This window comes from Spermophilus citellus (assembly GCF_964194105.1).
Source record: "Spermophilus citellus genome assembly, chromosome: 1".
Classification (NCBI taxonomy): domain Eukaryota; kingdom Metazoa; phylum Chordata; class Mammalia; order Rodentia; family Sciuridae; genus Spermophilus; species Spermophilus citellus.
Genome location: NC_138182.1, coordinates 87,527,610 through 87,543,907, shown reverse-complemented (window position 1 = coordinate 87,543,907; position 16,298 = coordinate 87,527,610). Strand labels below are relative to the sequence as shown.

Here is a 16,298-nt window from a genome sequence, read left to right as displayed (position 1 = left end):
ACTGACAAGATCTACTGAAAGGCTGCACTGACCCTGAGTTGGGAACAATGTGTATCAGGTTAACTCTGGGATCACTGTGTCTGTGCTCTGGGTCCACAGGTCAGCAAGCCAGAAACCATCCCCATAGCTCCTCAGCACAGCAACACCAATCCTCAGGTGAGCCAGACACTGACCAGTCTACCTTCTAGAACCACAACCCTCCTCCTAGCGCTGCCGACACATGTCAACCTCTGAAACAATTGCCAGCTAGAGAGAAAGGGAGTTGGGGTTCAGGACCCTGCAGCCATTAGATGTTACAACAGGTAAGGGGCTAATTCCTGGAAGAAAAGGTTGTGTGTGCAGGTAGAGGTATGCATTCTTCTATGCACATGTTTGTACACTCAAGGAGGAGAGTGTGGGTTTGCCAGGGAGTCCAGATGAGTGCAGGTAATGGCTGAGCTGGCCTGGGCATCCTTGGGGATGCCTCTGTGGCAGTACAAAGCCCCTGATTCCTATTGCAGTTGAAGATAAAGGCAGAGGTGGGGTCAAGGGTCCTGCAGGATTGTTGACCAGAAGGGATAGTGCTTGGAGCCTTTGGCCTAATTGCTGCCATTTCCTTCTTTCTCTTTTCCTTCCCTCCTCATTTGTTCTTTCTCTTCTGTATGGATCCTTCCATGTCTTCATTTCCTCCTCTGATTCAGACTGTTAGTGGAGGCAGGAAAAAGCTGGGCCACCACTACATGCATGCATAAGGACCCCAAGCCTGGTGACCTTGTAGAACACCAGGGAACTATTTCTGGGAAATTTTCCTGGAGAGACCATTGTAGCATGTATGGGGAGGTGCCTGCGGGGTGCCTCTCAGATCTGCAGACCTCTCATCAATCTCTGATAACCTGGGATGGTGTCTACTTAGAATTAAGTTTCTATTTTTTGATTCATAAGATGGGCACTTCATTCTCCATAATCTGGGGGGAGAATTTTGCTAGGTGAATTTAATAGATTTGGTTTTTAAAGTTCAATCATAAATGAAATGGTGTACATTGCCACTGTCCGTTAGGAGGACATAACTGGATTCATACTGGCAAATATTCAAATCTGTTAAGCAAACAGGGTTGCTCCAAATCACAGAGGTAGGTGTGGTTGAGCTGTATCATGATCAGGAGACATGTGGCCTCCACTGGCTGAGGTTACTGGTTCTTGGGAGGACTGTAGCCAGGCAGGGTGGATGGGCAGTGGAAAGGAGCCAGATCATGCCTCACCTTAGGGAGCTTGGAGGGTGCTCTCTCTCCCAACTTTTCTCCTGGCCCCTATATTGGGAAGGGACTGATGAGAACAGACTCCTGTCTCCTTCCTGAGTGGGCAGTATGCTAGGAACATCCTGAGTGCACTTTTGATACTCTGCCAAAATGTAACCTAAAGCATTTTGGTTGTTAAATAATTCAGGAATAGCCTCATCTGAAAGATTTCATCTCCCTTTGCTGCTGCTCTTAAAACTCAGAGGAAAGTAGATAGTGAGAAAGTAGAATAGTGAGAAAACGACATCGACAGTTCACGTTACAGGGGCATTAATGTGTCTAAAATATTTTTAGCCCATAGAATTGATGGAGCAGATAGCAAAACAAATATTAAATGTAAATTTCTCTAAATTTTGCCTTCAGGTTATGCTCTTTTATGTAATTATCCATATTCAGGAACCAAGAGAGGGTGCTTTGGCTTATTTGAATTCCATTCCCTTTCGTGGGGGCCTCAAGGATGGAAGAGGATGTGAGTGCAAGCCTTTATATTTTTCATAACATGCTGACTGTTTTCCTTCGGATTGCTCCATTAGGGAAGGGTGTCCAAACCTTATTTTTTTTCCTCAAGTGATGAGATACCTAAATAAAGCTCCAGGCTAGATAATGGAGAGAGGAGAGAGAACAGAGAAACCAGCTTAACTCCCAGCTTCAAGCTAAATCAACAAAGAGAAAGAACAAAACAAAACAAACAAAACAAACAAAAAAAACTTCTCCCCATTCCTTTCCTGTGTGCTGGACATCAGCCATCGAGGCCTTTTGACATTCTACTTTTAGAACAAAGAAGCAACAGCAACTCCTCTTTATGGACTCACCCCATCCCAGGACTTCTCTGACTTTGCATTGTCCTGCCCTTCTTGTTCAAAGCCCATATAGATTCAGTGTAAGCAATTTATGTTTTTTCCTCCCCCCAGAGTTCATTAAAACACGCCCTGGCCCTTTAGTTCCAGGGACATTTTTCTGACTGCTGTCTGGCTATGGTGCTTTCCACTTACGGAATGTATCTCAGGACTGGTCCTTTCACCCTTTGGCTTGTATCTATATCAATTAGCCCTTCATTTCAGACACTTCTTAGTCTCAAAAGTTTGATTTGATTTAGCACAAGTAAACAGTGTCTTTTGCATACTGTATATATCAGGGGTGCTATTTCAGTCCTCCATAGAATTGGCCCCCCTGTACTTTGGAACATGTGAACAAATAAGCATTCATCTTCATCAGTTAAAGAAGGGTCATTTAAATCCACTGGTTTTAGAAAAGAAATAATAATCTATCAATCATAAAGCTAAAGGTCCATCATCCATAACAAATAAGACAGTTTTAAAAATGGTTCCTGACTGCATGAATGAAGTCAGCCATGCCATGCTTCCCATGCAGTGGAACTCCACCTGCCGGAGCCCCCTGCCTTTCCTCTCTTGTATATGGCACCTCAAGTCTGAGCTGAAGGAACTTCTACATGTGGCTACTCTGGTGGTGTCCAGTCAGGAGAGCAGGAGAGAGAGAGACCCTCACAGGATAAGGACACCTGGACCCTATCCCTAAAGCTTGTTATCTCTTGTTCCAGAAGGAATCTGCTGTCCCCAGCTTCCAAGGTACATGGAGAGGGAAGAGATGCATATGGTTCTCAACACATGAGTAGGGGTGAAATTGTTTATGCAATAATAGTGTTTTATCACCCTTTTTTTATAAAGTTGGGAAAAATACAATTGGCCCTTGGTATTCATGGGTTCTGAATCCATGGATGAAAAATAAGTGGAAAAAATATTTCTGTACTGATTTATGTACACTTTTAAAAATCTTTATTTCCTAAATAATATGGTATAATAATTTTACAAAGCATTTACATTGTTTTAGGTATGATAAGATATCTAGGTATAATTTACCGAGGAGGCCCTGTATAGGTTCTATGTAAATGCCTTTTTATATAAGGGGCTTGAGCATCTATGAATTTTGTGGGGGTCTTAGAACCAATCATCTGAGAATACCATGTCTTACCATGCCACGTGGGCAACACAAGCTGGGGAACCCACTATGATGTAACAGTCTGTGATCTGTTTTGAGTTCATTTCCAAATGGGAGATGGAAGAGTCTAAATTCACCTATTTTTTGCATCCGGTTTCCAATTGTTCTAGCCTCATTTGCTAACAATTATTCTTTTAAAAAATATGCAAAGTAAAAGCACTCATAATTACCGTCTGTATTTAGTGTCCTTGCTCTGTTTGCACAACATGTTTGCACAACATGTCGCTCAACCGGCATGCCATGCAGTCTCCTATGCACTCCAGGCATCCCCTGTTCTAGACAGGAGGGGTGGCCACCCAGGCCTTCTTCCCTTGTTCACCTTAGACACATTATGACAAAGTGCAGTCTATGAGCACCTGCATTCTCTAACCACAATGCCTCTCACAAGTTAACAAGTTGCATTAAGACTGAGTTCATAACCCACTTGAATCAATCTGTGAAATATGGTATATTAAGAACTATGTAATGTTTTGAACAACCAACAATTAAAAAAAAAAAAAAAAGACTGAGTGAAGATCAGGGAACAGCAGTTGCCTATGGGTGGAGTGAGTGATCAAAGTACAGATGAAGCTAGATACCTGAGGAATTTTCAGGAAGCAGGTTTATTTAGCAGCTGCAGCCCAGAGGGGGCTAATGCTTAAAAATCTCTGGACCTTGAGTCTGGAAATTCTTTTAGATTTATATTCAGTGGGGTTGGTACATGTCAGCGGGTGGGTACAAAACAGTTGCTCTTTGTCCCACATTCTTAAGTTAGACAGAAGTTTCACAAGTTTAGTCTGCAAACCTGGCATTTACAAGAAAGAGGAAGTTACAAACCACAATTTCAGCCCTCGGCAAAAATTTTTCCTGATATCCTGTGAACACCCTTTGTAAAAATCTTAAGCTTAATTATGGCAAGGGTCTTTTGCCCGGGGGATACCTGGTCTGCTTCAGTATGAGTAAACTGCCGATGTTTCTACAAACTCTGCATTAATTACCTAATTCACACCACTGTCCTGCAAGGCATTGTCTCTTTTCCGCTGGACATTCAGGCTTTCCTTTGCGTTCCACTGACTCGAAGTCAGAAAGGACATATTGTGCCAAAAATGCCTTCCCCCCATTCCCCTTCAACCAGAAATAAAAAGTTGTGCTGCAGTTGTGTACAATGATTCAAAATTCATTCGGCTGTCATACATACCTAATTTAAATAAATCAATAAAATGCCTTTCAGGTTGTGATTATAGGTAGAGGAGGAAAGATGGCCCAGGATGACAGCTTTATTTCCAAGTCAGAGAATGGGCATTCAAAACCAACTCCTAGGTGGTCACTGGGGCCTGAGGTCCTGGAGTGAGTGCGCTATCCAAGCCAGCTTGCCCCCCTGCTCTGCCACCTCCCAGCTCATGAGAGGAATGCCATGCTTGCAGTGGGCCCAGGCTAAAGATGTCCCCAGTTCTTGTGCATACCATCACATCTCGCCCGCATCCCCACCTCCTCATATAAACACACTTCTTTCTCTGGATCTCTACACATCTCGCCCAGGCGCCATTCTCTCAGAATCTTTCTGCCTTCGCCCACAAGTGGCAATTCTAACTCTTGGGTGGCTGGACAGTGGCCATTGTTGGCCGTCCAATGCTCAGGGGGCCATTCTAGGTGGATCAATGACATGAAAGTTTCCTCTGCTTTCTATTTATATAAAATGTAGAAAGTTGGATTGACTCTAAAGTAGTTTTTTATTTCAGAAGGAGGCATAAATCATACATATGTAAATTCAAATTCATATATATATTCATAAATATAAAATGCTTATAAGAGGCTGGGGTTGTGGCTCAGAGGTAGAGCACTTGCCTACCATGTGCGCGGCACTGAGTTCAATCCTCAGCACCATAATAAAAATAAATAAATAAAATAAAAGTATTGTGTCCAACTATAACTAAAAATTTTTTTAAATGCTTATAAAAATTCATATACAACTGGCTTATATAAATATTTATTGAATTAGAAGAGGATAGGAAGTGGGGGATCTGCAGTTCAATATTTAATTAGTGGAAAAATTTCCCTTACATGTGAAAGTCTGATATTTATCGGCTCAAGGGATGGCAAGGAAAGGTTTGGTGTATCCGTTCATGGTTGATTGCTGTTAATACTATTGTGACACTACGTTTATTTTATTTTTTCTATATACCGGGGATTGAATCCAGAATTGCTTAACCATTGAGTCACATCCCCAGTACTTTTTAATATTTTATTTAGAGACAGGGTCTCACTGAGTTGCTTAGGGCCTCGCTAAGTTGCTGAGGCTGGCTTTGAATTTGCAATCCTCCTGCCTCAGCCTCCCCAGCTGCTGAGATTACAGGCATGCCCCACTGTGCCCAGCAATACTAGATATTTTATACCACATGGAATTTACTATCTTTTTTATCATTGAATTTCAGAGCTTACAGTGATCTGCTTGCTAATTTATGTACAGGGAAAAGAAGGTCAGTAGACCTTGATTTGGTCAAAAAATTCCATTTCTTTATTTCATGGTTTCTTTAATGAGATTTCCAAACTACCCAAATGAGAACCCTAAGGGCAATAAACCTTTTACAATGACAGAGTGTAAGTCAGAGAAAGAGGGATTGAATGAAACTGAATAGAACAAGGAAGAGGGGAAAGAATTATGTATCAGTTATCTTTCAAATTCATCTAAAAATGGAGGATCAACTTCCTCTGATGATAAGTAATATTCTAGGATTAATATAAATGCTGATGTAAAAATTTATCTATGAAAATTGTCTCCCATGGCATTGTAACCATGCTTAAATTGTGTAATTTGTTACTAAGAGAACCAAGTATTTAAAAGTTTTTATAATTCTCTGAAATTCCTCTCTTAGATATTTTAAAATTTATAAGTGGAAGTCCACTGTTTATATTCTTAGAATCCTAAGCATTCTCTAAGAAAATAAAATAATTGAGAACACGTTTGAGGAATGGAAATTAGAAAGTAGTTTATTTCTGGAAAATTATGTAAATGAAAGGAAGACACTGATGGGGAAATTTTTGACCGATGGGCTCTGTGTTCATCATGGTCTCAATTACTCTTCTAGCATCACATATATGGAAATAGAAAGATACAAATAAATGTAGAATATAAGATTACAGATTTTTCTTTTTTGTGATAGGACATGACAGCATGGTACCCTGGGAAGCTCATTCAAGTAGATCAGTGTTTTCTGGGAATAAAGGTTTGAAAGCCGACATACCAGCTGATGCTCATGAGCACATGTTATTTTTGAAGTCAGCAGGGTTGAAAAACATTTTGAGAAGCAATGCTGTTGCTTCACTTTGATGCTGATATTCTTTCATCTACAAACAGCACTTTTTTATAATAGCATGTTCCAGGTAAATTTGATGATAAAGAGAAGAGGAGCAGAAAGGATGAAGAGACTTGTACTAGTCCATACTGTTTTGCTTACAAGTGATATAATAACTAGCATTTGCTCCCGGGAGTGGCTCAGGGATTTAGTTCCCATTCCCATTAATCTCCATTATCTCCAAACTGTGAAAGCAGTGCTTCAAGATATGTTTTCTAGCTTTTTACCTTCCCTTAGTCCTTCCTAGGTAAACATTCGAGAGTTATATATAATCTCAAGTAAAAAAATTGAATTTATTCTGTCATAAAAAGTCCAGCAAGTAGTCTGGGCTTCAGAAATGGCTAGACTAACCAGAGCAAACAACGTGATCAGGAAATGAATCTTGTGGCTAGATAATGAGGTCTTTCCTGAATGGTGCCAAGAGGGCTTCTGGAAACCCCCCAAATCATAGACTCCCTAGGGCTCAAGCTTGGGGTGTGTGGAGGGGGCTTATGTGACTGACTCTGCCTCTCTAAAGTCCTCTGGTTGCTTCTATTCAGATCACATGACCACTTCCAGATTTCTAGAGAGACTTGCTCTAATTGGTCGGGAAGCTCCCAGCCCACTCTTTGGATGAAGAGTTGTATTTGTGATATTGTTAGTTCTATTCCCCAAATCACAGAGAGTGAGGAGAGAATATTCATAAACCCTGAAAAAGCAACAGATGTTCAGTGACTAGAGGGTTGATGAGAAATTTCAGAATTTAGTAAAATATGAGTTTTTAATTCATTTTGTGTAGGAAAGTGCATGTGCTCATGTGGTCAAAATAGTAACTGCTTTTGTTGGTCTTTGGTCAGCAGAAGTGACAGACAATACAGATGCTCAATTAAAGCCCTTTATGCAGTTTATACAAAAGTATGATTTTCGGTTTGTGCTACTGTCACTGTTAAGAAATACTTTTTTTTTTTAACCTCTTCTCTGTTGAAAGACTTCTTTGGAGAAGGAGGGGAATGCAATAGTCACAACATCATGAGTGTGACCATGAGACATACTCTGACAAGAGCTTAATTTTATCTCCACTGACTACTTACTTACCTGTTTGATCTTAAGCAAATTTATAACTTCTCTAACTCCAAGCTGTTGTCACCAACAGAACAGAGGTGATAATGTACTTGTCTCTGTATTATTTTGAAAAATTAAAAGGGAAAACCCAAGTAATTCATTTAGCTAGAGTAAATGACCAATGTATGCACTTAACATTCTAGCTGTGATAATCATTATTATTAAGCTAGTTAATTTGTCATCAAGTTGTGGTGTTAGCTATTGAATTACCTGGTGTTCTGCAGCTGTGTGGCATCTGCTACAGAGGTGCTTTACTCTTATTATCATGTCCCTTCTGTCCCCTGGGTTTGGCTTGGCAACTGTATTAACCCATTCTTTGTTGCTAATAACATTACCACAGATCAGATAAATTACGAAAGAAAGAGAGTTCTTGTGGCTTACAATTCTGATCCAAGGTCAGAGGGCTGCAGCCTGGTGATGGCCTTCTTGCTTGAAGGGCATGACATGGCAAGAGGTGGGGCATAAGCATGTGTTTCCTCTGGTGTCTCTTCTCTCTTTTTATAAAGCTACCAGCATTCAATCATGGGGGCTCTTCCCTGATGACCTTTCTGATCCCAATCTCCTTAAGGTCCCATATCTAAAATCCATAGTTAGATTACATTTTCACCCTCTTAATATCAATGGGGATTAAATTCCAACAGGAGCAGAGGGAACAACTATATTCAAACCATAGCAGCAAGCAGAACTTGCTTTGATCCTGTGCATTCATCCTAGAAACATGTTCAGCCTTGCTTTAGATGGAAGCCATAACTTTGGGCTGGTAGACTCGCTGTACTTCTACACTTCATTTTAAGAAGACACCATTTCTTTTTGTAAAAAGTTTGAAATATACTGAGAGGTATAAAAAAGAAAATAAAGACCATCATTCAGAGATGATTACAGTTAACTTTTTCTTTTTTTGGTACCAGGATTGAACCCAGGGGTGCTTAACCACTGGGTTACACCCCCAGCCCTTTTTATTTTTTATTTTGAGACAGGATCTCACTAAGTTGCTAAGGCTGGCTGATCCTGAACTTTCTATTCTCCTGTCTTAGCCTCCCAAGTTCCTGGGATTGCAGGTGTGTACCACCATGCCCAATTTACTGTTAGTATTTTAATACTTCATATACAGATGTATGGTATATATCAATAAAGATAAATTGTACAGAATTTACTTAATTGTGATCTATTGAAAAATGGATTACAAAATATACACAGCTTTGCATTTGCACTTTATTCATTGTTAATCACTATAAATATTTTCTCTATTCATTAAAGAGCCTTCCAAATTTGTTAATTTCAAGAGAATTAGGGGTTTTAAGGGAAAAATTTTTAACTTCTTCTCATCTCATGGGCCTAATTTCCAGATTTTTGCTATTATAAATAACATTATTATATTGTAGTTCAAGCATTTTAAAAACTAATTTCCTATTAGCATTTTAAAAATTGAGTTTTAATTTCCAGTGAAATGCACGAATCTTAACTGTACAATTGACAGTTTTAACAAACTTATACACCCAATATTCACTTTTTTGTCAAAAAATAGAAAATTTCCATCATCTCCAAAAGTGCCTTTGAATTCCTTCCCAGTAAATCTCTATAACCTAACTCATATTTTTGCTTTTCCTTAAACTTCATTTCATTGAACCCTATTATATAAACTTCCATATTTTGCTTTTGCTAAGAGGGTGGAAACTTAATTCAACTATGGTCTTTAGAAGTAGACCCTTTGTCAGGAGATCAGGATTAGAAAAGGTCATCAGGATGTTGTGCACATGACAGAATACTGGTGGCTTTATAAGAAGAGAGACATACACACAAGTGCAGACACACATACACACAATGTGTATTTGTTAATTTGTTCCTTTTTATTGCTAAGTCATATCCCATTATAGGAATAGACCAGTTCATTACCTGTTGATGGGTGTTTGGATGGTTTCCAATTTGTGTCTATTATGAATAATGCAACTATTAACATTACATTTTGAATATTTTTGTAGAATATGTATTTATTTCTTTTGGGGAAATATCAGATGTGGAATTTATGAATCATAGATAAGGTGTATATTTAACTTTATGAGAAACTACAAGTTTAAAAAAAATGTATACAGCAAGATGGGAATGGTGGTGCATGGCTGTAATCCCACAGACTCTGGAGGCTAAGGCAGGAGACTGTAAGTTCAAGGCCAGCCTCAGCAACTTAGTGAGGTCCTAAGCAACTTAGCAAGACCCTGTCTCAAAATAAAATATAAAAAAGTGCAGGGAATGTTGCTCAGTGGTTAAGCACATCTGGGTTTTATCCTCAGTACCAACAATTTACATTTCCACCAATAATATGAATTCTGGTGTTCAATATCCTGTAATATTTGAGTCAATCTTTTTATTTTGACCTATTAGTGAGTGTGTATAAAATATTTTTTTAGTTTGCCTATTCATGACAACTAATGATTTTGAGCACTTTTTCATGTACGGGTCAAACTTTTGTATATCTTCATCTATAATATGTTCCAGTTTTCTGAACACTTTTATTAAATTAGATGTCTTTTAATATTGAGTTGCAGGAATTATTTATATATTCTAAATATGGGTCCTTTGTCAGAAGAATGCATTGTGAACATCTTTTCTCAGTCTCTGGCTTACCTATCTACTTTCTTGGTGGTATCTTTTCTTGAATAGAAGTTTATTTTTGATGATGTCCAATTTATACATGTTTTCTTTTCTGGTTAGTGTTTTCTACGTCCTATGTGAAATATTTTCTCAATGCTTTCTTCCAGAAGATTTGCATGTTGCTTTTTTTTTTCACTTGTAAGTTTATGATCCATTTTGAATTTTTTTGTGGTTAGCGAGTCAAAGCTCCCCACCTCAACATGGTTATTAAGTTGTTATAGTATCACTTATTGAAAAGACTGTCTTCCTTATTGAATAGTCTTAGTGTCTCTGTCAAAATTAGCCAACCATATGTGCTTGGATATACTTTAAAAACCTCTCTATTATTTCAATAACCTACTTGTCTTGATTAGTATTAGTACTATAGAAAGATTTGGAATCAAATAGTATAAGTCCCTCAATTTTGTTCTCTAGGATCCCAAATGCCTTGTTTTCAGCATGTAGGTCTTGCACATCTTTCAAAAATTTCTCCATGACTATTACTTGATTATGATGTAATTATAAATAATATTTTATTAACATTAATCTTGCTTGTTGCTAGTTCTGACAGACTGCAATTCCAAAAGTGGTTGCAACGATGATTCCAACTCTGTGCTTTTCCAGAATCTTGCCACTTTTTCCATCAGAAGGTCAAGTCTACTTCTTCCTCCCTTGGACTGACAGGGCCTTTGTAACTGCCTTGACAAACAGGGTATGGTGAAAGTGATGCTGCATACTTTCAAGGCCATGTTTTCCAAGACTCGTTTCCACCTGATACTCTCTTGGGAACTCATACTTGAACTGCAACCAACATGTTGTAAGGAATCCCAGGTGGAGAGGCCATGTATAAGTACACCAGTTCCCAGCCCCATCTAAAATCCCAGCTGCCAGCCACCAAATGCTAGACATAACTGTGAATGAATGAATGAAATGATTGATAGAGGAGGAAGGATCTGGGACAATTGCCCTTTTTGTCATTGGGAAAACAGAGATTTATAGTTCTTCTGAATATTTCTTCTATGCACAGTTTGGGACACTGCTCTCTAATAACAATGTGTAAAAATGAGAAGAATTCAGAGAAGATTTAAGTAATCAAACTATATTTACATAACCCATTTTACCCCATCACCCCAGAAGTGAAATGCCTATAAAAATATAGTATATAATATAATTATATAATTATATAATAATTATATTAATACTAGTATCAGTCAATAATATATAAGCTCTAGATTAAGGTTTCCAACTTATTTTAATGCACCTATGTTAATTTTATTGAAATTGAAATAATTGCAGAATTTAAAACTTAGGACTTAATGGGTTAGTAAGAACCTCATAGAAAAAAGATTTCAATGAAATGGTCCACCTTGGACCCTTACCCATTACTATCAGGATTGACTTTTAGTTCATTAGTCTGTAAATAATAACAAGGAAAGAAAAAAAGACACTCAATGAAGAAAGGATAAAAGGAAGTTGGTCTGGGGAACAGAAGGAAAAGAAAGGGACTAGGGGAAGGTAAATAGTCTCCCATCGGGCCTGTATTGTGATGTTTCCTAAACTGGGGAGTGGATATATGGATGAGTAATATATTTTTAATATGCCAAATATATATGCCATTTTCTTTTAAAAGTGTGTGTGTATATTATTCATATATATATATAAAGAAACACACAAAATTTTAAAAGAAACAGGGCTAGGACTAAGGTATAGCTCAGTAGTTGTGCCCTTGCATAGTAGAGTATGCCTGAGCCCCTGGGTTCAATCTCCAGAACTGCAGAAACTAACAGACAAAAGAAACAGAACTTTTTCAGTTTGAAGAAAGGGGGCTTAAGAAGTGGCTTGAAGCTTTTTAAATTCTTTTTTTAAATGCTGTTGTACTGGGGATTGAACCCAAGGAGTGCTTTAATTGTGAACAATATACCCAACCCTTTTTATTTTTTATTTTGAGACAAGGTCTTGCTAAATTACTGAGACTAGCCTTGAACTTTCAAGCCTCCTGCTTTAGCCTCCCCAGTTGCTGGGATTACAGACATGTGCCACTACAACCAGCTTCATTTGTGTAAAATAGCTTCTTGAAAGAAGGATCCCAGCTGATTGTTTTTAGGACCATGCAGCCAAAATAAGAAAGAATGGGCTCATGTTACTGATGTTCAAAGTGTGCCAACTGAACTGCCTTAAACTCCCACAAAGTTGTCAGGACAGTTTTTGTCATTGTTTTTTGCAATATAAACATGGAAATAAAAGTAGTAATGGGGTTGTGTGAAATCAGGGTAGGACACTGGGTAGGTCTGTAAATGTTCTATACTTAACAACAGAAGTTTTCTACTGATCTTAAAGTTTGGGGCTGAAAAAATCTTATTCTTTCAAGTCCTTTTCAAAAATTTGCTTAGCCTTCAAGGGGTTATTATAGACGGAAAATGTGCTAAATCACTAGGGGCAAAGTTTTGACAAATTCAGTGCTAGGATTAACTCCAGCTTTACATTCTCAGCCGGTAGGAAAACTCAAAGAAAACACAGCCACCCTGAAACTCAGCTCAATGCTTAAGAATTTTTTTTTTGTCTTCAACTCTCCCCATAGATTAATTTATAATGGGAAACACTTTGAATAGACAGACAAGAAATCGTACTTGAAACTAAAATTTAGTCCAGTCTGTTGATAGCCTACATTTTTCAGTACAAGTTTCCCATCCCTTCTGGATTTTCCTAAGAAAAATCCTTAGCAGAGGCCAGACAGGAGGAGCTGGGGTGGGGGTGGGGGCGGCACTTCGTCATGTCTATCCCTAGTATTATGGTTTAGATATGAGGTGTCCCGTAAAAGTGCGTGTGTGAGACAATGCAAGAAAGTTTAGAGGTGAACTGATTGGGTTATGAGAGTCAACCTAATCAGTGCATTAATCCTCCGATAGGGATTAACTGAGTAGTAACTAGGATGTGCCCTTGGAGTATATATTTTGTCCATGGTGAGGGCAATTTCTCTCTATCCTTCCTTGTTCCAAGTCCTGGGCTGCTTTCCTCTACCACACCCTTCCACCATGATGCTCTGCCTTACCTGGGGCACAAAGCAATGGAGCTGGCTATCTGAACAGAAAGCCGTGAGCCACAATAAATTTTTCCTCTTCTAAAATTGTTCTTGTCAGGTCTTTTGGTGACAGCAGTGAAAAAGCTGACGGAAACAGCCATTGATTCTTTCTGAACTTTGTTCTCCTTGTCCGTCCTGGTGTTTACTTTATGTAAAATGAAATGATCATATCAGTATACACACATTGGACTCTTATCTGAATTTTTAACTTAGGTCAGAATTTCATCAGATATTCTCAATTTGCCCAGAGGACCAAGCAGTTTAAACATCCACTGACAAAAGAAAACAAAAATTGATCGAGTGACCTTGGACAAGTCACCTTACCTCTCAATAATTTTGTTTCTATGGAAGAAGGTGCTGGTGTGCGTGTGGTTAGGTGCACTATTCTTATAGCTCTAACATGCCACTATTTAGAATTCTAGACAGGCTGTGATGGGTGGGAGTCAGGGGGCTGCAGATCCAGGACTTCTCTGAGTTTCGAGGCCATACATCAGATATCTTGGAAATATCTGTTTCCTGAAGAAACTACGCAGTTAACACCAGGCCAGACACAGAAACTGCGAAAAAAATAGAAGGTCAGGAGTTACACTGCCTCCGCTTGCATCATATGGCAACTGACAAGCAGGCAAATAGGTAGCAAACAGGCTCGGACCCCGAGTCCCCCGGGCTGCCACCTTCTAGAACAGCCTCCCTAAAGCACCAGTCCAACCCCCCATCAGCCCCCTGTACTGCATTCCCCGCCATCTGAAAGCCCCCGGTCCTGCAGAGAGCTGCGGTCCTTCCCAGCCTCCCCAGCCCGCTCCTCCTCCCGCGGGGTTCTCCGCAGCACTGCCGGTCCCCCGCCCCCCGTCCCCCGCGCCGCAGCCCGGGCCAGCGGGGCCCGCAGCGGTGGCGTTCGCGGGCGCTGCCGCATTGGCCGTTGCGGCACGAACCGCGCAGCCTCCGCGGCTGTGGGGCACGGGCGCCGGCGGTCCCCGCCCGTCCGTAGCCCAGAGAGTCGCCGGCTCTCCCATGGCCCTCGCGCCGCGGTCCCTGTGCCCAGCCTTGCGCTCAGCCTTCTCCGCTCACCCGGGGCGGCCGAGTCAGCGACACGGGCGCGATGCTGAAGGGTGCAGGCCTGGACAAAGCTCTTAAGATGTCCCTGCAGCGGAGGGCGAGGATCGGCTCGTCTGTGGGTGAGCCGGAAGGGGCGCGGCGGGGAGGGTGGGCCGGGGCTGGGGGCGGGGGCGGCGCGCCGGCTGTTATGTGACACTGCCCCGCCCTGTGCTGGGCCCCCCTCCTCCCAGGGCTGCTGGGGCTGCTGGACCCGCTCACTCCGCGCTCTTTCTGTACTGGGGATGGGGTGGCGCCAATGCACCTAGGAGGCTAAACGGACCAATGCTCGGGCAAAGGGGGCGGCGGGCGTCAGAGACCCCAGATCCGCCTGGTACAGGTGTGTGTGTGTGTGTGTGTGTGTGTGTGTGTGTGTACGTGTGTGCGCGTTGCGCGCATGCCCGTGCGCCCCACGCGTTGCTGCGACTGATGGACGTTACTAGAGCCGCAGTTGCCGGCAGTGTTCCCAGCGGCCGTGCGCGCGGTTGGTCGGCTCTGGGGACTTTTGGCCTAACCTGCTGGCGGCCGCGTCGCGTTGTGCAGTGTCTTTTGCAGAGTTCTAAGAGCCAGAGCAGTGGAGTGTTTTCTATCACCTGGGGCCCGGGTCCTCGCGCGCACCGTAGCGACGAATACTAGCGCACCATAACTGGTGCAGACACTATGTCCAGAAGCTCACACAGATAAGACAGGCAGGCAGGCAGGCAGACTCACAATCAGGCTCCTAGACCTATTGATTGCGACTGAAATCCTTGAAAACAGTAGCATTCTTGGGTACTTCAAATACAGCTTCCCCAACCACTCATCTGGTTGAGTCCTTTGCTATGTTATATAACATATTTAGAAACCATGATCTTGTGGAATTGGCTGGTCTGTGGTTATGATACATGATGGGTTAGCTAGACGCTAGCTAATGCAAAATTGAAAAGGGACCTTCTAAAGATTTGGTATCTTACTGTTTCAGGACTCTCGGCCAGTGGGAGACAAGAGAAAGGTTCAGGGTTTAGAGCTGGGGTCACTTGCCCTCTTCCTGTTTTGAGAAAACAGGCATAGAAAAATAAGCGACTTTCATATTTTAGGAGTTGAGTAATGTGAGAGGGAAACAAGCTTCTTAGGTAATTTTGATGAAGGTTTGTTACACTTGAGCAAAGTCAGGGCACTTTCAAATTCATTTTGGGGAGACCTCCCTCTTGAAAGGACCATCAGCTTCAGGGTCTAGACAGGGGAGAAAGAGTGGCAACAGGGAGACAATTGGGAGGGGCTGCAGTAATCTATTGGGGGTGTGTTGTACCCATGTGAAAGCAGAGTGGGGAAAGGTGGGGACAACCTTTCTGTGTTGGAAGGTACAGCCAAGGGTATTTGCTTATGCTTTGGATGAGGGCCTTGTAAAGAGGGAGAATCAGAGAAGGGAAATTGCATGGAAATGGAAGGTGATCCTCAGGGTTATACAATATTACATACAAGAGGAAGTGAGGGGTAAGGGAAGAATAATACAAGTGGAAGAAATGAATTACAGTAGAGGGGGTAGAGAGAGAAGAGGGGAGGGGAGGGGAGGGGGGATAATAGAGGATAGGAAAGGCAGCAGAATACAACAGTCACTAGAATGGCAATGTGTAAATCAATGGAAGTGTAAATGATGTGATTCAGCAATCTGTATATGGGGTAAAAATGGGAGTTCATAACCCACTTGAATCAAACTGTGAAATATGATACATCAAGAACTATGTAATGTTTTGAACGACCAACAATAAAAAAGGGAAAAAAAAAAGAGGGAGAATCAGA

General features: G+C 41.1%; 1 protein-coding gene across 1 annotated transcript in view; it reads left to right on the top strand.

Moving 5' to 3' along the window:
• Window positions 1–14,398: 14,398 nt before the first annotated feature.
• Window positions 14,399–16,298, top strand: part of LOC308642263 (phospholipid-transporting ATPase IB-like) — a gene marked incomplete at its 3' end in the record, with an annotated part of 217,400 nt that continues 215,500 nt past the window's right edge. The window contains exon 1 of the mRNA XM_081281107.1: window positions 14,399–14,602. Coding sequence (XP_081137233.1) covers window positions 14,527–14,602 — 76 coding nt within the window. The 5' untranslated portion in view covers window positions 14,399–14,526. The remainder of the gene's footprint in view (window positions 14,603–16,298) is intronic.